General features: G+C 66.6%; 3 protein-coding genes across 9 annotated transcripts in view; 1 reads left to right on the top strand and 2 right to left on the bottom strand.

Moving 5' to 3' along the window:
* Nucleotides 1-49: 49 nt before the first annotated feature.
* Nucleotides 50-17,577, top strand: SLC22A31 (solute carrier family 22 member 31). 7 transcript variants are annotated; one of them, XM_041400450.1, is made up of 8 exons: nucleotides 50-186; nucleotides 689-792; nucleotides 866-1,020; nucleotides 1,192-1,360; nucleotides 1,635-1,967; nucleotides 2,045-2,259; nucleotides 2,354-2,465; nucleotides 2,550-2,972. In XM_041400450.1, exons 3-8 carry the CDS (start codon nucleotides 951-953, stop codon nucleotides 2,896-2,898), a joined length of 1,248 nt encoding a protein of 415 aa, XP_041256384.1. In that variant the 5' UTR covers nucleotides 50-186; nucleotides 689-792; nucleotides 866-950; the 3' UTR covers nucleotides 2,899-2,972. The 7 variants fall into 7 exon arrangements, with proteins under 7 accessions (XP_041256384.1, XP_041256382.1, XP_041256381.1 ...); XM_041400448.1 differs by having other exon boundaries at nucleotides 866-1,360; XM_041400447.1 differs by lacking the exon at nucleotides 50-186 and having other exon boundaries at nucleotides 309-1,020; nucleotides 1,635-1,756; nucleotides 1,859-1,967.
* On the bottom strand, nucleotides 3,120-8,937 carry CDH15 (cadherin 15). The gene is made up of 14 exons (XM_041400441.1): nucleotides 8,789-8,937; nucleotides 7,001-7,144; nucleotides 6,717-6,872; nucleotides 6,494-6,638; nucleotides 6,248-6,408; nucleotides 5,932-6,060; nucleotides 5,635-5,820; nucleotides 5,312-5,565; nucleotides 5,096-5,238; nucleotides 4,793-5,029; nucleotides 4,483-4,722; nucleotides 3,982-4,118; nucleotides 3,747-3,902; nucleotides 3,120-3,674 (listed from the first exon to the last, which is right to left on the bottom strand). Exons 1-14 carry the CDS (start codon nucleotides 8,837-8,839, stop codon nucleotides 3,477-3,479), a joined length of 2,337 nt encoding a protein of 778 aa, XP_041256375.1. The 5' UTR covers nucleotides 8,840-8,937; the 3' UTR covers nucleotides 3,120-3,476.
* ACSF3 (acyl-CoA synthetase family member 3) overlaps nucleotides 11,860-19,163 on the bottom strand; it is a 52,698-nt gene continuing 45,394 nt past the window's right edge. The window contains exons 8-11 of the mRNA XM_041400442.1: nucleotides 15,407-15,541; nucleotides 14,833-14,944; nucleotides 13,181-13,321; nucleotides 11,860-13,105 (exon numbers count right to left, since the gene is read on the bottom strand). Coding sequence (XP_041256376.1) covers nucleotides 13,204-13,321; nucleotides 14,833-14,944; nucleotides 15,407-15,541 — 365 coding nt within the window. The 3' untranslated portion in view covers nucleotides 11,860-13,105; nucleotides 13,181-13,203. The remainder of the gene's footprint in view (nucleotides 13,106-13,180; nucleotides 13,322-14,832; nucleotides 14,945-15,406; nucleotides 15,542-19,163) is intronic.

The following is a 19,163-nucleotide window of genomic DNA, read 5'->3' as shown; positions in this document are numbered from 1 at the left end:
CTCCGCCGCCTTGGCGGCCCCGCGCTGCTCCGCGCCGCCGTGCCGCGCCTCCGCGGCGGCTGGAGCCCCTGCCAGCTGTACCGGTACCCCTCCGGAGACCCCCGCCCCAACGGCACCGGGCCCTGCACCCGCGGCTGGCACTACGCGCTGCCCGCCGCCGGCCTCCGCGCCAACCTCGTCACACAGGTGGGCACGGGGTGCTGCGACCGGGGGGGTGCCAGGCCTGGGGAGAGGGGGGACCCCCGGGCCTGGGGGAGTCTGCGGCGCTGGAGGGGGATGAGGGGTCCCGTGGGTAAAGGAGGGGTCAAGGGAGGGGCCTGGGAACGCTCTGGGGGGGGATACCCGAGAGGAGTCAGGGGGACAAACCGGGGGGTCCCAGCCACCAGAGCCTGCTGGGGGCTCCGGTAAGGATCCCACGGGAAAGCCCTGGATGTGCACGGGCAGCAGTGACCCCTGGAGGGGTTTGGGGCTGGCTGGGAGAGCCCTGGGGAAGGGTGCTGAGGGGCTGGAGGGTGTCCAGGGCTCTTGGAACCGCCTGTACTGCCCCCTCACATCTGTCCCCACATTTCTGTTTGTGGGGCGGGGGCTCTCCAGACGCCCTGCAGCCCCATCCATCCCAGCCCTGTGGGCAGTGCCAGGGGGTCTGCCAAGCCCCCCAGGCTGACACGTCCCCGCTGTGTCCCCGCAGTGGGACCTGGTGTGTGCCTCGCGCTGGAAGGTGCCCCTGGAGCAGACCACGCACCTGCTGGGCTGGACGCTGGGCAGTGTCACCGCCGGCCTGGCCTGTGACAGGTAGTGGGGGTCCCCGGGCAGCCCCCGGGGCAGGGGGCACCGTGCCCAGCCCCTCACAGCCCATCCCTGGCAGGTTTGGCCGCCGTCCCACCTTCCTGCTGTCCCTGGCGCTGGCCGTGCCCGTGGGCCTGGCCGTGGCACTGGCCGTGGATTTCCTCATGGTCCTGGTGGCACGGCTGCTCTTTGGGGCCGCGCTGGCAGGAGCCTTCCTCGCCCTCTACGTGGCACGTGAGTGTGAGGGGGGCACCCGAGGGGGTTTGGGTGCTGAGGGTGCTCCAGGACGCCCTGGGGTGCGGGATGCTCCAGGCTGTCCCGGGGTGGTCTGGAATACCGGGTGCTCCAAGGTGCAGGATGCCCGGTGTCCTCGGCACCCACTGTGGCCCCCTCGCCCCCTGCCAGGGCTGGAGCTGTGTGACCCCCCGCACCGCCTGGGGGTGACGATGGTGGCCGGATTCTTCTGGATAGCCGGGGAGCTGCTGCTGCCGGGGCTGGCCCTGCTGTGCCGGGACTGGCGGGTGCTGCAGGGCGCTGTCACCATGATCCTGGCCCTGCTGGCTGCCAGCTGGTGGTAAGGACCCCCGGGCAGGGGGCTGCGTGGGACTGGGCTGTGCCCCGGGGCTGGTGCCACCCTGTTCCCAGCCCAGGACACCTGCCCAGGATGGGGATCAAAGGCCACCCGGGGCTCTCCAGAGGAGTGGGAACCCCCCCACCCTGGGTAAATGTTTGCTCAGGTTTGCAGCTGAGGGTTTCTGGGCAGCGTTGCTTTGAAGCCAGGTGGGAAGGTCAGTGCTGGAGGGTGGCCAGCCCCTGGGGAGCCCTGTGAGCTGACACTCGTGCCCCAGGTGCCCGGCACTGCTGCTGGAGTCGCCGCGCTGGCTGCTGGCCACACGGCAACCGGAGAGGGCCAGGAAGACCCTGCAGGCGCTGGCCGAAGACAACTGCCCCCAGGACAGCCTCCTCGCGGGTGCGTGGGGGGCTCCGAGCGCCATCGGCCCCATCCCCAAAGCCCTGCTGTGGGGCTGGTGTAACAGAGCCGGCTCTATCCCGCTTTTCCCTGTCCCGGCAGAGCTGGAGGCCCTGCCCGAGGGGCCCCCGCGGCCCCGGTACCACTCGGTGTGCGAGATCTGCAGCACCAGGGTCATCTGGAAGAACGGCGTCATCCTCGGCTTCGCGGCGTGAGCGGCGGGGCTGCGGGCGGGTGGTCCTGGGGCGGGGGTCCCGCTCGCCGCCCCCTGACCCCGCTGTCCCTTAGGTTCATCGGCTCCGGCATCCGCCACTGCTTCACCCGCAACCTTGTCCCGCACCTGCCCCACTTCTTCTCCTCCCACCTGGCGCTGCTGGGCACCGAGGCGGCCGCCTGCCTCTTCGTGTGCCTGACCGCCGAGCGCTTCGGGCGCCGCGCCATCCTCCTGCTCTGCACCGTCCTCACCGGCATCTCCTCCCTGCTGCTGCTGGCCCTCACCCAGTGTAAGCCCCCGCGGGACCCCCGGCACGCAGCCCCAGCCGGGGGGAGGAGGTGGGTGCGGGATTTGCCCCCTGACGTGCTTTCCCCCCCCGGCAGACCTGCTGGAGCTCATCGTGCTGACCCTGTCCGTGGTGGGCACGGCCGCCTCCCACGCCGTCACCATGCTCAGCATCTTCTTCGCCAGCGAGGTTCTGCCCACCGTGGTCAGGTAAAAGGGGGAGCTGCCCCCCTCTTGTGCTGCCCCGGAGCGGGGGGCAGCGGGCAGGACCCCCTGAGCCTGTTCGTCCCGCAGGGGCGCCGGGCTGGGCCTGGTCGTGGGCGCCAATTTCGTGGGCAAGGCTGCGGCGCCCATCACCGCCATCCCCAACAGCCGCGGCTTCTTCCTGCACCACGTCGTGTTCGCCTCCTTCGCCATCCTGGCCGTGCTCAGCATCATGTTACTGCCCGAGAGCCAGGGCCGGGGCCTGCCCCAGTCCCTGCAGGACGGCGAGAGCCAGCGCCGCCCGCCCCTGTTCCGCCGCCCCCCCCGCGAGGACCACCTACCCCTGCTGGCCCCCCACGCCATCCCCCACGACTATTCCTGCCTGGCCGCCTCCACCAAGAGGATGCTGCGCTCCCCGGAGCCCCCCCGCGAGATGTAGCCGTGCTCCCCGCGCTCCCCGGGGCTCTCCCTGCCGGGGGGGGCTGAGCAGGGACCCCCCCACCCCACCCAGGGATGTTAGGGGAGCAGCAGGACGCGTGGGCTGGGGGGCAGCGCCCAGCCCGCGGTGGGGCCTGGTCCCGCCCCAGGAGCGGCGGTGCTGGGGGCCCTGGGGCAGGGGGGAAGCCCCCCGGGGGTCTGCCGCCTCCCAATAAAAGTGCCTTGTTTCTACGGGTCGCTGGTGTGGGGGGTCACACACCCCCGCCACCAAGCCCCGCTCTTTATTATGGGGGTGCCCAGGGGTCTCGTCGCCCCTCCCCAGCTGTGTGGGGCTCACCCGGGCGGCCCCCCAGGTTTGCTGAGCTGGGCTCTGCAGGGTGGGGGTGTGCACCCCGGCACGGAGGCTCTCGTTGCACACGCGTGTGCAAACCGCTCCAGCCGGGCATCCCGTGCGGGTCCACTCGTGAAGCCGCCGCCTCTGGGCATGTCCTCTGTGTGTGTGTGTGAGCTGCCCGCTGCCCCGCCCTGCCCCAGCCCCTCCCTGGGCAGTGGGCTGTCCCCCGCTGCCCCCCATCCCCGCTAGTGCCCGTAGAGGTCGGCCAGGCGGCGGAAGCGGGGCCCCCACTCGCTCAGGTAGTCGTAGTCCTGGTCCTCGTCCGTCAGGCTGGACACGATGGAGCTGAGGGGGCTGGCGACCGAGCCCGAGCCCTCGTAGTCGTAGATGAGGGCCGTGTCATAGGGGGGCACGCTGGGGTCGCTGTCAGCCGCCTCCAGCCCCTGCAGGGACGGGGGGGCACCGTCACCCCGGGCAGTGGGGGACTGGTGGGGGACTGCCGGGCCCCGACCCACCTCATTGATGAAGTCCTCGATGTCGGAGGGGCTGCTGGGCAGCTTGCGGGGGACCATGGGGGTCCCGGAGCTGAGCGGGGCGTCCCTGCGCAGGGGGGGCTTGGCCCGGGGGGAGAAGAGCTCGGGGTGCCGGAGCTGATTGATGTCGTAGGCGTCCTGCGGGGCCGGGAGGGGTTTAGGGGCGCAGGGCTGAGCTGCGGACCCCCGGGACCCCCCTGCCACGGGTCCTGCTCACCTGGTCCTCCTCGCCCCCGCCCTGCTCGTCGTAGTTGAGGATGTTGTCGCGCATGTCGTCCCGGGAGCGCTGCAGGAGCCCCTTGCGCAGAGCCCGGCGGCGCCCGCGCACCCGCGCAGCGCCCAGAGCCGCCAGCACTGCGGGGACACGGCCACGCGGGACACGGGACACGCGCGTGGGCATGGAGAGGCACGGGGCGATGGCTGGGGTGGGACGCGGTGGGGCTGGGAGGAGGGATTGGGGTGGGATTGGGGCGGGATGGGCAGCGAGGGAAATGAGAGGGTCTGGATTGCGGTCAGAAGGGGTTGCTGGGTAGGGGGAGGTGCTGGGGGTCGTGGGTAGGGTTGGGTGGGAGGCCAGGCCCAGGATGGGGTGCTGGGTGGGGGTCAAGGTGACAGAATGGGCTGCTGGGGTTCGGGAGGGGCGGCCAGACCAGCACGGGGCCGGGGTGCCACGGGCAGGGGTGCAGGGTTGGGGAAGGACGGAGCGGGCCGCACTCACCGAGGAGGAGGATGGTGCTGCCCAGGATGATCATGAGCGCCCCGAGGGTGATGCCGGCCCCGGCGGTGGCCGCGGCCAGTGCCCCGTCCAGGCAGGTGCCGTCGCGGCCGCAGTGGCACACCGAGACGTTCAGCAGCTGCTGCTGCTCCCGCGGGGGGGTCCCCGAGTCCCGGAGCAGCAGCGGCAGCGAGTAGGGCCCCTCGGGCAGCTCCGCCAGCACGGCCAGCAAGGCGTGGGTCACTGCGGGGCGGGCAGGGGTCAGCGGGACCCTCCGTGCAGCATCGCCCCCAGGGCCCCGGCCGACCCTCACCATTGAAGCGGGCGATGCTCCAGTTGCGGGCGAGCTGCGGGTGCTGGGGGCTGAGCTGGAAGTGGAAGGGGGCCCCGTGGGGGGGCCGGTCATCGTCGGTGGCCCCCAGGAGCAGGGTCCCCCCGCGGCCCGGCCGCCCGCAGAGCACCCCGGCCGGCGGCTGCAGCTGCGGAGCGTGGTCGTTCACCTCCAGGATCTCGATGGAGAGGGTGCCGGTGGCCGAGAGCGGGGGCTCGGCTGGGGACAGAGCAGAGGGGTCAGCGGGGGCAGCGGGGGCGAGGGGCCGGGGGGGCGGCTGCTCACCATCGTCGCGGGCGAGTACCAGGGCGATGTACCAGCCGCCCTGCAGGAAGGCAGAGGGGTGCAGCAGCTCCCGCTTGGTGCGGACGGTGCCGGCGTGAGGGTCCAGCTGCAGCCAGTCCGCGGGGTCGTAGAGCAGCGCGTAGCTGTGGGCGAGGGGCTGCGTGAGACATCGCCCCCACCCCCCCGCCGGGGCCGTGGGAGGGGAGCGCGACTCACGAGAGGGTCTGCATCTGGTGGGTGTCGGGGTCGCTGGCGGTGTAGGTGGTGATGGGGGTGCCCGGGGGTGTCCCCTCCAGCACGCTGATCCGCCGCGGGTTCTCGCGGAACGCGGGCGCCTCGTTGACGTCCCGCACCCGCACCCGCACCGTGGCCAGCGCCCGGGGGCTGCCGGGGGCCGAGGGCTCCAGCGGCCGCTCGTTCTGCACCGACACCGTCAGCTCGAAGCGGTCCCGCACCTCGTGGTCCAGCGGCTGCGGGAGGGGCCGGGGGTCAGCCGAGCCCTGAGACCCCCCGGGGACCCCTGGCTGCCCCCTGCCCACCTTGACCACGGAGAGCACGCCGTCGTTGGTGTGGGGGTCGGTCCGGATGGCGAAGGCGCCCTCGGGGTCGCCCTCCAGGATGGTGAATTTGGCCAACCAGCTGGGCGAGCCCGCCAGGTCCTTGTCGTGCACAAAAACCTTGCCCACGTCCACACCGGCCGCCTGCTCCTCCACCTCCATGGAGAACTGGGGGAGAGCGGCGTGGGGCTGGACTCTGCCCCTCTGGGATGCTGCAGACCCCCGGGGGGCAGCTCCCGCCCCGCCGACCCCGGCACGGCCCCGCAGGCCGGCTGTTACCTCCTCCTTGGTGAACTCGGGAGGGTTGTCGTTGATGTCCTCCAGGTAGATGACGGCCATGGCCGTGGTGGTCAGCCCGTCCCCGGACATGTCGGCCGCCTGCACCGTCAGGTTGTACACCCCCATGGTCTGTGGGGAATGGGGGGGACAGAGCTGAGCCCCCCAGCCCCCAGGGAGCACAGAGATCCCCCAGCTGCTGCCCACCCGCCCTGGCTGTGCCCCTGGACGGAGCTGTGGTTTCACCACGTGGGGTGTCCGTGCCTGCCCCGAGCGCCGGTGTCCCCCCGGTCCCGTCCCGGTGACCCCACGCCGCTACCTCACGGTCGAGGCCGGGCCGTGCCGTGCAGATCTCCCCGGTGGTGGCGTTGATGCTGAACATCCCCGCAGCGCCCTGCTCCACGATGGAATAGCGCAGCGCCGCGTTGTCCGTGTCGGGGTCGTCGGCGTCGGTGGCATCCACGGTCATCACGCAGGTCCCTGCGGCCCAGGGGCGCCCGGTGGGTGCTGGCACAGGCCCGGCTCGGCCCCCCCAGCCCAGCCCAGCCCCCCCGGCCGGACCCACCTGGCTCAGCGCCCTCCACCACGCGCCCCGTGAACACGTCCTGCCGGAAGAGCGGCCGGTTGTCGTTCTGGTCCACCACGATGATCTCCAGGTCGGTGGGCTCCTCCAGGGTGACCCCGCCCAGGTCCAGTGCGAAGGCTCTGAGCTGTGGGTGCAGAGTGGGGGGGTCGGAGTGGGGCTGGGGGCCCCGGGAGGGGCTGTGGGCACCCAGGATCCTCCTTACCCGGTAGCGGTCGTGCTCCTCCCGGTCCAGCATGGCGTTGAGGAAAACCTTCCCGGTGAACTTGTCGATGGAGAAGATGCCCAGGGGCTCCTCATCCACCCCCGGCCCTTTGATGCTGTAGATCACCCCTCCGGGCTGCTGCTTGTCTGACTTGATCTGCCCCAGGAGAATCAGGGCTGGGGGTCCCAGGCTGGGGGTCTGCGCCCCTCTGGGGGTGCCCCTGTGCAATGCCCCTGCCCAGGGTGGGGGAGAGCTGGGACAGAGGCTGGGGGGCTCTCACCTACCTGCACCAGGAGGTGGGGGATGCGCTTGTGGTTCTCTGAGACACTGATGGGGGGGATCACCCAGGCCCTCTTCACCCGCCGAGGAGCCTCGTGCTGCCGCCAGCCCTGGGGGGCTGCAGCGCCTGTCTGGGCTGGGCTGGCACCCTGGGGGGACACGGTGCTGCCAGGAACCCCCAGGCTCCGGGCTGGGGTGGAATGCCCGGGCAGTGGGCAGGGAGCTGCACCTGGGCTGGCTGTGCACAGTGGGGCACATGGTGCTGGAGTGCTCCCCCCAGTGCGGGTGGGGTAACACAGAGACCACCCAGCTTCCCCAGGAGCTTTGTGTCAGTGTCCCCTGCCACCCCAGTGTGATGGTGATGGGGGTCCTGCTGGGCTCACCAGGAAGGGCTGCCCCACAAATGATCCCAGTGGTGCCCTGGGCATGGGCTGTGCCCCACAGGACCCCTGGGGAAGGGGAGGTACCTCGGGCAGGCAGCACTTACCACGGCTTCCCCCCATGTCACTGTCACCACACAGACGTGGCAGAGAGGGCTGGGGGGTCAGGGATCAGTTTGAGCTGTCAGTGTGACCCTGAGGGACAGGCCTGGGGTGCTGGGAGGGGGAGGCAGAGGGAGCTGGGGACCTGGGATGGAGCTGGGGGCTGTGAGGGGGAGATTCGGGATGGAAACAAGGGGAACAGGAGTTCTGGTGGGCTGCAGTGGGGCCAGGGAGCTGTGGGGACAAGGATGGGTTACGGGGCTGTGCGGGACCGAGGTCAGGGATTTGGGGTGGTTGTGGGGGGGCAGAGCCATGGGACAGTGGGAGCTGGGGGTGGGGAGGGGGCAGAGAGGTGTGCATGCAGCCACCCACCCCCCAGCTCCGTGCCAGCCTCGTCCTGGCCCCGGGGACAGGTGCTGTCCCCTCCCCGAGGAGGGAGCACATCTGGGCAGCGCCAGCCTTGCACCCACATCTGTGCCCAGCTGTGCCTGCACCGCTGGCTGCCAGGGGGGTCCCTGGAGCCCCAGGGGCCGTGTGTGCCCTGATGGGGGGCAGGGAAATGGGGCAGTGGGGCTGGCTGTGCCGGGGGTCCCTGGGGAGGGGGCTGTGGGGAGGGGGGCTGTGTCCCAGCCCCACGGCGGGGGCAAGGACAAGGGGCTGGTTCTGAGGCTCGGGGGCTGCGCTGTGGCCTCCAGGTCTTTCTCTGCTCCCTCCTCCAGCAGGAGAAACCCCCCGCCCGTCCCTGGGGGCCGCTGGACTGGGGGGGATCGGGATGTGAGGGAGGGACGCCCCGTTCCTGTGGGGCTGCCCTGCAGATCCCCTTTCCTTCCCCTGCCCTGGAGCAGCCGAGCACAGGGTCCAGGCCAGGATCCCAAGGGCCCCGTGTGCCTCAGGCCCGAGACCAGGCTGAGGGGCGCTGGGGGGGCGTGAGCGGGCAGGGGGGTGCAGGGAGGTCCGGGAGCACAGCCGGGGTGGAAAAAAGAGGAGCAGGGTGTCTTTAAGTGCCTAACCCTCCCCCAGAGCCCATCTCAGCCCATCCCGGTCACAGCGCGGGCAATGTGCCGGAGCCGCAGGCCCCCCCCTGCCACGGCCATCTGTGGGGTGGGAAATGCCTCAAGAGGGGCTCCGAGCCCCCAGCACCCCCAGCCCCATCCCCGCTTCTCCCAGGGATGAGTTTCCACGAGGTCTGGGGTCCGGCCGACCCCTGGTTCCGCCTGCAGGCTCCTCATCCCAGCCAGCCCTCCTGGGGCACGGAGCCGGGGGTCCCCATCCCTCCCAGTGCCACCCCCCCGGTGTCCCCGCACCCCTTACCCGAGCGCAGAGCGGGGCGAGCAGGCAGGCGAGGAGGAGCGGGGGGCCCATGGCGGAGCGGGGCACAGCCCGGCCGCCGGCCCCGAGCTAAAATAGCGGCGGGACTGGCTGAGTGACAGCACATGTGCTGCGGGCACCGGACCCCCCCGCGGGCAGCTGGCCCCGCCGCCCCCGGCCCGCAGCCCGCACCCCTGCCCTGCCCGGCCCGGCGGGGGCCCGGCGAGGGAGGTGCGGGGGCCTGGAGGGATGCGGGGGGCGCGGGGGGGTCCCCGCTGGCGGGGCCGGGGTGCGCATCCCGGGCAGGGCGGGCGGAACGCGGCAGCTGCCGCCGGGCGCGCTCCGGGGATGCCGCGACGGGGCGGGCGGGAGGGGGAGAGCCGGGCCCGCCGCCCCCCGGCTGCTCCGGCGCCGGGACAGGGACCGGCACCGGCACAGGGACCGCGGCAGGGACAGGCTCCGACACCGACAGTGGGACACGGGCCTGGACCGGGACCGGGACCGGGACAGGGAGAGGGACCGGGACCGGTTCTTCTCGCCCCCTCGGCCGCGCCTCCCGTCGGGGCGAGCCCGCCCGTCTATCCCCGGCCCTTCCCGGTGCCGGTGCCTTCTGTGCTGGCGTCGGGGCCCGTCCCAGTGCGGAGTCGGGAGAGGGACCGGCAGCGCCCCGTGTCTCCCGGGCGGGGCGGGTTCCCACCGGGAGCGGGCGGGGGCCGCTCCGGGAGTCCCGACAAGGCTCTCGGCCCCTCCTGCCGGTCCCGCGCTGCCCCCCGACCCCCCGGTCCCGGTGCTTTCTCCGGCCCCCGCGGCCAATCCCAGTGCTGCCCTCGAACCCCGCTGCCGGTCCCAGTGCTGCCCTCGACCCCCGGTGCCGGTGCTTCCCCCGGTCCCCGGTGCCGGTCCCGGTGTCTCCCCCGACCCCCGGTGCCTGTCCCGGCGCCGCCGCCGTGCCGTGGCACCAGGTGGCAGCATCGTCCCGGCCACCGGCCCCGGCCCCGGCCGTCCTCGCCGCCCGCGGTGCCGCACCGGGAGCGTCCCCCGCCCGTCCGCTCGGGGTCCCGGGGGTCCCGGTGCAGCAGGGATGGAGACCCACGACCCCCCGGGCAGGGCGAAGGCGTCGAGGAGTTCTTGCCCTCCGGGAAACCGAGTCCCGGGCTTGGCGATATATGCCGGTGACACTGGTGGCACCACCTCGACCCTGCTCGGTAGCACGGGACCCCCGCCCAGCTTTGTCCCTTCCTTGGGAATAAACGCCCTGGGTGCCCTCGGTGCGGGTCACGGCCACGGGGATGGGGAACAAGGCGTGGGAAAAGGGACACAGGAGGAGGGCTGCGGGGTGCGTCCCGTCCGCACCCAGGAGCCGAGCACTGGTGGCGGGGCTGTCGCTGTCCCCAAGGACGTGTCGTGAGCGGCGGGCTCGGGTGACCCGCGGCGCGGGCAGCGGCGCTCACTTGCCCGTCCGTCTGTCCGGTCCCATTTGTCCTCCCCGCCGCCCTGTCACCCCGCATCAGTGTCACGGCGAGGAGCCGGCCCGGCGGCGCTGGCCGGGGGTCCTGGGGCTGCCCGTGCCGTGCCGTGCCGTGCCGTGGCAGCGGGGCGGCCGAGCAGATGCTCGCTGCCACCGGCACCGAGAGCGGGGCTGGCAGACGTGACAGGCTCTGACAAGGCGCCAGCCCCGCTCGTGGGGACGGGGCTGCCGGTGGCACGGCTGCAGCACGGCAGGGACCCCCGGCCCCTGCTGTGCCTGCACTGACACCCCCTGCCCTGCAGATCAGCGGCTCCCGGGATTTGGGGTCCCGCAAGTTCAGGACCAGCTCAGGAGTACGACTCCCCGTGCTGCTCTGGGTGCTGTGTCCCCCGATTTTGGAGGGTTCCCCTCCCACTGACACCCCGTGCCCTGCCCAGCAGTGCCAGTGTCGCGGGTGCTGGGAGCAGTCGTACCCCGCTGTGTGTGTTGGGACAATCACATCTCCAGTGTGGGGTGCAGCTGGACCTGCCACGACCCCAGTGTGGCACCAGCCATGTCCCTCACGTGTGGTGCCCTGGGACCAGCTGTGACCCCAGTGCAGCGCCCGGGGGGTCAGGGCAGTGCCCAGCAGGGCAGAGCGAGCAGCTGGGAGTGCAGAGGTGCCACACGCCGGCGCAGCCCCATAAAGCCACCGGAGCTTGGATTTTATATGGCAATAAAAGATAATGTCAGCTATAAAGTGCTAGAGCAGGTCCTGGCGTGCCGAGCTGGGGGGGCACAGAGGGGTGGGCAGCCCCCAGCTCCCCGGGGATGCCCCAGCAGGGCAATCCCTCCTCGGGGTGAGCGGGTCCCCAGCTGGGGGACACCCCAGCGCTGTCACGGGCTGAGGTTGTGGGCAATGCATTAAAGCTGCTGCTGTGGGTGGTTGTTGTTGTTGTTTTAATGGTTTCACGAGGTGATGCTGGGCCGGGCCTGGCAGGCCCTAATGAAGGAGATTGATGGCTTAATCGCCTGCAGCCATTACGGGGTAATTGAATGGTTGTGTACATATGATCCCACCGTCAATGCCGATGTGGCTGCAAGAGAAGTGTCTGGAGCTGGGGGGACACACAGAGCCCCCCTGCACCCTGAGGGATGCAGCGTGGGGGGAGCAGAGCCCCCGGCCTCGGAACCCCCATCCATCACCACGGTCCTGGCCGTGCTGGTGCTCCTGGAGGGCTCCAGGTTCATCCAGTGGCACCAGGTCCCCACATCTCCATCCAGCTCAGCTCCCACACAGGCCACTGTGACCAGGTGCTTTAATGATGCTTTTAATTAACAAGCCCCACCTACAGGGACAAACAGCAGTGTGGGAGTGGAGCTGGGAGCATGAGGGTCCAGTACAGACGGCAGCCCCAAACTGGGGTCACCCCTGACCCCCCTCCCTGCAGGAATCCCCGAGGAGCAAACCCAGCAGAGCCCCAGGCCGGTCCCCGCGCCGAGGTGTGAGTCAAACTACTCATTTTGTGTGTGACAGCCAGGTGTTTTACAGTATTTGCTACCTGTGATCATCCATCAAGGCAATCGATAGCGTTCCTGCGGAGCTTTATTAATGATCTTGTCACCGGGCTGGTGCGGGGTGCCCGGGCTTGTCGAGAATGATAGATCATTAAGAGCTTTTGCTGCTATTTATTCTCCAGTGACCTTGTCTCTCTCCATTGTTGCTTGCTTAAGAGTTATGAATGCGAGACATGATAATTTGATATTGATCTATTTGGTAAGTTAAGAAATTTACTGCATCGTTGATGTTTTAACAAAGGATCGGCTCGGGCCCTCCCTGGTGCTGGGCTGCACACGTGTGCGTGTCCCTATGCCCGCCAGGTGGGACAGTGAGAGCTGCCTCGGGAGCTCTGCGTGCCCCCCGTGTCCCCACCTCAAGTCCTTTTGAGCCTGAAGTGCAGAAATGCAGGAGATGCCACTGTGGGCAGGGTGTTGGGATGGACAGAGCGGGGCTGTGGCCAGACCCCTGTGCAGGTGGGCTGGAGAAAGCTTGTCCCCATCCACATCCCCTTTTTCCAGCCCCTCCCTGCCTGCTCTGCCCAGCACCATGTGCCTGCCATGGTTCCCTCCGTGTCCTCCCAGATTTTTGGGGCTCTAGCGACCCTAACAAAGGAATCCCTGTAATTACTGGCGCTCCTTGTTCCTCCTGCCCTCCCTGGTGCTTCCAGAGCCCCATCAGCTGCTGGGAAAGCTGGAGCTGCCTCAGCACTCAGGACCAGAGCAGATGGACGCGCTGGTTGGGGGCTGCTGTCCCCCACTGGCATCACCGACCCCCTGGGGCTGGCAGCTCACGTGTGGAGCCAAACAGGACAAACTTCCATGAGAAAGGTGGGATTGATTGATCAACAGTGCCCTGGGATCACTTGGTGGTGGCGGATAATACAGTCAGTATTTATGTGTGATTTTGGATTTATTCTTTATTTCTGCTGGGAAATCACTCCCTGTGAGGATGGAGAGGTCCTGGCACAGGTGCCCAGAGCAGCTGTGGCTACCCCATCTCTGGCAGCATCCAAGGCCAGGTTGGATGGGGCTTGGAGCACCCTGGGCTAGTGGAAGAGGTCCCTGCCCATGGCAGGGTGTGCCACTGGATGGACTTTAAGGTCCTTTCCAATCCAAACCGTTCTATGATTCTGTGATTCCTGCACAGGGCTCCCCTCAAGGACACCCTAACTCTGCAGCTGTGGCTCAGCTCAGCCAGGAGGGACAAATCCTACTTTTATTGGGCACTATTCAAGGACGAGGCTGCAGTGAGCCCAGAGCTGCCAGGGATGATCCCTTGGCTCCTCCTCAGGGGCAGAACGGCCGTGGATCAGGGCCAAGCCCCCCGGGGGGCACTAGGCTGGGTAAAATCGCTTCAGAAGCTCCTTCTTGTTGACAGAACGGATCAGGGCCAAGCCCCCCCGGGGGGGCACTAGGCTGGGTAAAATCGCTTCAGAAGCTCCTTCTTGTTGACTTTGCCCATCTGGTTGCGCGGGATCTCCTCCACCACGATCAGCTCTGTCGGGATGGCATAGGGAGCCATGGTGTCCCTGCAACACCGAACTGAGCTGTCACAGCTGGGCAGGACCGGCTGAGCCTTCCCGGGAGCACCCACAGCCCAACCAGCCCCACCTGGGACCCCCTCCCACACGCCAGGAGCCCAATTTAAGCTCAGCCCCCCGGAGATGTGCTGGGATGTTTGTTCCTGCAGGGAGCAGTGACTGTCCCCAGGGCAGGGACAGCACTCAGCGGTGCTGGGACCCCCGTGCCCCGGTGCCAGCCCCCGAGGGGCCGCAGGTGAGTGGCCTCCCGGGGGTGTGTGTGTGTGACTGGTGGGCGGTGGCAGCCCCGGGCTCCATCCCGTGCGCTCCGCGGGGCTCTCCTGCCTTCTGCCGCCCGTGTGTCACCGAGCCGGGGCCGTGCCCGGCTCCGGCAGCGCCTGGCACAGACTCCAATGCGAGATGCCAAGTCTGCCGAGCCCCCCGAGCCCCGGCCGGCCACCTCCCCCCGCCGCCACCGGCAGCCGGCCATATGGAGCAGCCAGCTCGGGATGGCGCCTGTCGCCGGGAAGCACCGGGGAAGGCGAAAGCCGCAAAATGAATCACTCTGAAGAGGGACATGTGTCTCCTGCCAGGGAGGGCGAGAACAGGAGCCCAGTGAGCCTAAGTGACATGAAAAATAAAGGGGAGAGACAGGGCGAGAGGGAGAGGCGGGCGGGGGCGCAGCCGGACCCTGCGGGAGCTGCGTCCAAGGACACGAGAGCCATGTCCCTGTCACACAGCTGGGGACAGCGACGGGAGAGACGTGCAGGGAACACTCTGGGAAGGGGCAGGCAGGGGAGTACGGGGGGGGCTGGGCAGAGCCCTTTGCCTGGCACCAGGGACCCCCAGAACAGCCTGGGGGAGGAAGGGATCTCCTGGCTGGGTCACCAATGTCCCCAGCAGGAGATTTAGGGATGAGCAGTCACCTCAGGCACGGTGAGCATCTCTCCTGTGAGGAAGAGCTGAGAGAGTTTGGCTTCTTCAGATGGGAAAAGAGGAGACTTTTTATGAGAACTTTTTTATAGGACCTGAAGTGCTTGGACAAGGGGGAACGGCTTCAAACTGCCCAAGGGCAGGGATGGATGGGATATTGGGAAGGAATTCTTTAGAGAGTTTGGCTTGTTCAGATGGGAAAAGAGAAGACTTTTTATGAGAAATTTTTTATAGGGCCTGAAGTGCTTGGACAAGGGGGAACGGCTTCAAACTGCCCAAGGGCAGGGATGGATGGGATATTGGGAAGGAATTCTTTCCTGGGAGTGTGAAGAGGCCCTGGCACAGGTGCCCAGAACAGCTGTGGCTGCCCCTGGATCCCTGGCAGTGCCCAAGGCCAGGCTGGACAGGGCTTGGAGCACCTGGGACAGTGGAAGGTGTCCCTGCCATGGCAGGGGTGGCACTGGATGAACTTTAAGATCCCTTCTCACCCAAACCATTCCATGGCTCTGTGATCCTACCCGTGTCCCTGCTGAGGACACTGCTGGCTTTGAGCCTGCTCTCCCCGTGTCCCCTCCCTGGGGTTTTACCTGGCCCAGTCCTTGAGGTCCCTGACGGAGAGCATCTCCCCCCGGCGCAGCCTCACCACGGCGCTGACCCGCTGGCCCCACACCGCGTCCGGGGGCCCGATCACCGCCACGTCTGCAGGGACAGCAGCCACCCCTCAGCCCCCCGAGCAGCTCCTGGGGCCCAGCTGGGCACAGCAGGGCTCAGGTGTGAGGAGGGAAAAGCCACGGGATGTCAGCACGGGGTAACGCCGTGGAGCTGTGTGCTGACTCAAGGACAGAGGAAAGGCAGGAAGCTCCGTGGTTTGAGAAGCTGGAGTCAAGGGGGAGGAGGATGATGTACAGAGTGGTGTGCAGCTGGGGGCACCACTTCTGACCCCTTGCACAGGGCCATGCACAAGGGCAGGGCAGATTTAATTGCAGCCTCATTCCCAAAATCAGACAGGAGCTGCTGCTGACTCAGCTCCGGCCTGGGGAGAGCAGGAACTGTGGGGTTTAAACATCCCCTTGTGGGATCCTCTGCTGAGGCAGGGCTGTCCCCAGAGCAGTGTCCCCACGCCCTGTCCCCTCTGGGCAGGGAGCAGGGGGCAGCACAGACCTGTGATGTGGGGGTGTGCCAGGAGCTGACGCTCCACCTCCAGCGCGCTGACTTTGAACCCCCCGTTCTTGATGATGTCCACGGAGGTGCGGCCCTTGATCCAGTACACTCCATCCTTGTATGCTGCTGTGTCTCCTGGAAAACAAACAGCTCCATCAGAGGCTCAGGTTCCCCTGAGCCCCCTCTGCCTCTCCTGGCACGTGGATGTGGCACTCTGCTGGCAGTGCAAGGGGGAATGGATCCACTGCTGCAAGGCAGGGTGACATGGATACTGGGAGGGAATCCTGCCCTGGGAGGGTGGCAGGCCCTGGCACAGGTGCCCAGAGCAGCTGTGGCTGCCCTTGGATCCCTGGCAGTGCCCAAGGCCAGGTTGGACAGGGCTTGGGGCAGCCTGGCATAGTGGAAGGGGGAACGAGATGAGCTTTAAGGTCCTTGCAAGCAAAACCATTCTGTGATTCCACAAAAGAAAAAAAAGAAGAAAGGTGGGGAATGACATTGGGAAAATGAGCCCGTCCTGAGCAAGATGTTTGGTCCAACCTGTCCTTCCCACAGGTGTGATCCATGTCAGCCCAGCCCAGGTAGCACAGGATGTGCCAGCAGTGATGCAGTTTTCACACCCCAATTCCAGCTCACCTCTGGCACTGCAGTGCAGCAAAGGCCCAGAGAATTTGCTGTCAGGGCAAGGAAACATCAGAATCAGTCCTGAAAATCCAGGCTGCTCCCCACAAGAGCTGTGTCCCTGCTCAGCTGGCACCTGCCAAAATCCTGAGCAGCTCAGCCAGGGAATGATTAATTGTTCCTGTATTTGCCTGCCCCTTGGCACTCCGTGGATGCTGAAGGCTGTCTGGAATATTCTGAAGTTGGGGAAAGTTGGAAACTGGGGCTCTCTGGGTGTTTGGCTGCTTGGAGTGGGGAGGAAGCCATGGCTGCTGTGGTGAACTGCCTTCTGCACCCCGACCCTGTGGTGTGTGACTGACACAGGCTGGGACAGGGGACATTAATTAAACGGTGGCACTGGGACAGCCAGGAGCAGGAGCTGCTTATTCACACAGGGAAGATGGGGAGAGGAGAGGGAATTCAGCCCTGGTTCAGTGGCACACAGTTCCCATGCCATTCTTTGGGATGCCAGCACAGGAAACCAGCCATTTGCCCTCCCTCTGCCCCGATGGGGTGAATGATCCCTGCCAGTTCTGCTCCCCACAAACGCCAGCGCCGCTTCCCACACGGATCCCCCTGTTCCACTGGCAGCACGGCACAAGGAGGGGACATGTCACGTTATTGTTGTGACTGCTGTGAGCTCCTGGGACCAGCTCTGTAATTCCCCCTGTCCCTTCCTTTCCATCTCCTCTCCAGCACCAGGCCTGGCTGTCACTTGCCACGCTGACAGCCCGCAGTGCTCCGGGGGATGCCATCCACCGAGGACAGCCCCGTTACCCTCTGCCCTGCACCATCTGCTTCCAGCCCAGCACATCAGGCAGCCTGTGCACTGGCACATCCAGCATTCCCTGCTTCCCAAGCCAGTGGGGAATTCCCAGATCCACTAAAAGGATGCTGAATTTGCTCAACGACTGTCCCAAGCAGTGCTGAGCGTCACTTCCAAAGTGGTGCTGCCCTGAGAGCCACAGCAAGGATTGTGCCTGTCCTCCTGGGGGTCACAGGTGAGTCCTTGCCCCATGAGCCCAGCAGTGCCTGTCCTCTGGGGGTCAGAGGTGAGTCCTTGCCCCATGAGCCCAGCAGTGCCTGTCCTCCCGGGGGTCACAGGTGAGTCCTTGCCCCATGAGCCCACCAGCCCTCGCGGGCAGCTGCCGGTGCTGTGCCCATCCATCCCAGCTGCTCCATCCAGCGGGATGCAGCTCAGAACCACAACCAGCATTCCCCGTGCTCAGCCAGCTGCACCAGAAAGGGGATTTTGGCTGCTGTCTCTGACACCCCATCTCCTCTGCCCACCTGGGCCATGGCACCCAGCTCCTGTCACCACACAAAGCCGTGGCAGCAGCACCTCGGGCACGTGGCCGACGCCGGGGCCGTGGGATTGTTGCCTCCCTGACAGCAGCCGTCACTGCTACCTTTGGATTTGTTTCAAGATGCTCAGTGGGCATCTGTTCTGTGAAATGTTAAAGGCTCTGCTGAGCTGCATATTGAGCAGGCTCTGCGCCGGCGGGGGCTGCCCTTTGCTGGAGTTACAGGCGGTTGTAGATATATTTATCCAGTTAAAAACATGGAATTAGGGAAAGGGTTGGGTTGGAAGGACCTTAAAACTCATCTTGTTCCAGCCTTGTCATGGGCAGGGACACCGTCCACTGGCCCAGGCTGCTCCAAGCCCTGCCCAGCCTGGCCTGGGACACTTCCAGGGATCCAGGGGCAGTGACAGCTGCTCTGGATAACCTGCTCCCAGCCCTCACTGCCCTCCCAGCGGGATACAGAAGGACACACGGGCAAAGGAGACCAGCATTTCCCAACTCAAACTGTGGAGACTTCTGCCACGAGGTTCCGAACTCATGTTGCAAAATCCTCACTGCAAACACAAAAGGGCCCTTGGGACTCTGCTGTAGTTTGAGCACCTCCTTCACTGAGTGCTGGGACCTCGTGGCTGCTGGAGTTGCTTCCCAGGATGTGGAGAACAAGAGCCCCTTTGCTCCTCAAGCTGAGCTGCAGGACCAAATCCTCACCTGTGTCAACACCCTCACCCACAGGGCAGTTTGTTCCTGGCAAACACAGCACAATTCCCACATCAAAGGTACAACCAACTATTGACCCAGGGAATGCTTTGGCTCGACAAATGAAACACTGAGTGGCTTAGGGAGCTCTAAGACAGCTGAAGTATGCATAAAAAATGACTTTTTAGGTAAATCAGGCGACTTCAGCCTGGTGTAGATAGAGGGTCAGGAACGTTCTAGGACCTGCTGGACACACAGGATAGTGTTGGTCTCACACTGGGGCTCTGTGAGTCCAGGATTTCAACCTGCCCACAGGTGATGAGGAGAGGTCAGCATCCTGGAGGAGCCCACCCCAGGCACACCATCCCTGCTCTGGGGGGACAGATGTCACTCAGGAGCCCGGGAGGCTGTTTGCTAACAGGTGTCACCAGCTTGGTGGCAGTGACAGCGCGGCTGCCACGTGCGAGCCGGGAGCAGGCGGTGCCAGGCTGATCCAAAACTGTCACACGGCACTCCCGGCTCCTGGCAGCTGCTCCCCACCCCACGGACTGTGCACCCACTCCTTCGTGCTCACAGCTCCAGAGGGGACCTGGCAGGTGCTTCCCAGGACATTTCAAGTGTGTTACCAGAGTCCAGGAGAGTGGAAAAGGTCTCTGGGCAGAGGAGTTGGTGTTGCCCTTTGAGTGTGGTGCAAAGAAGAGTATCCACTTGGAAGGGGAAGATGGGTGAAATCTTTCTGTCCTGGCACAGCTGATCTGAGAACAGGGACGTTTTTGACTTGGCTGCGTCCTGGGTGTTGCTCCCATCCGAGGATGGGCACTGCCAGGTTGCAAAGCAAAGCCCCACAGCCCAGTGCCACCAGCAGAGCCTGCTCCACAGCATCATTCCCAGGGGATTTGGCTCTTTGCAGCTCTGACGTCCCCCCGTGCCTGTCACAGCTCCAGCAGACCAAGTGCTGCACAGCAGAAAATACCAAGAACCAGCAAATGTCCCCTTTGAAAGGCAAATGATTCTGCTGATGATTTCAGCCTCCTGCTCTGGAGGCAGTTAATCTCCAGCCAGGAGCTCCAGGGGCCGGAGCGGCGCCGGGGATGCTGGGG

This window comes from Onychostruthus taczanowskii, unplaced genomic scaffold, assembly GCF_017590055.1.
Source record: "Onychostruthus taczanowskii isolate IOZ18803 unplaced genomic scaffold, ASM1759005v1 scaffold18, whole genome shotgun sequence".
NCBI classification, from domain to species: domain Eukaryota; kingdom Metazoa; phylum Chordata; class Aves; order Passeriformes; family Passeridae; genus Onychostruthus; species Onychostruthus taczanowskii.
This window is presented reverse-complemented; position numbering and strand designations above follow the sequence as displayed.

Bases quoted from the DNA above. Each gene is read 5' to 3' on its own strand.
- CDH15 (XM_041400441.1), bottom strand. From the start codon at position 8,839: ATGGGCCCCCCGCTCCTCCTCGCCTGCCTGCTCGCCCCGCTCTGCGCT. The intron at 6,873-7,000 runs GTAGGTGAGAGC...CTCCTGGGGCAG, and splicing joins TCCCCCACCTCCTGGTGCAG to ATCAAGTCAGACAAGCAGCA. The intron at 6,061-6,247 runs GTAGCGGCGTGG...CATTCCCCACAG, and splicing joins GGCCCGGCCTCGACCGTGAG to ACCATGGGGGTGTACAACCT.
- SLC22A31 (XM_041400448.1), top strand. From the start codon at position 951: ATGGTCCTGGTGGCACGGCTGCTCTTTGGGGCCGCGCTGGCAGGAGCC. The intron at 1,361-1,634 runs GTAAGGACCCCC...CTCGTGCCCCAG, and splicing joins CTGCTGGCTGCCAGCTGGTG to GTGCCCGGCACTGCTGCTGG. The intron at 1,968-2,044 runs GTGAGCGGCGGG...GCTGTCCCTTAG, and splicing joins GTCATCCTCGGCTTCGCGGC to GTTCATCGGCTCCGGCATCC.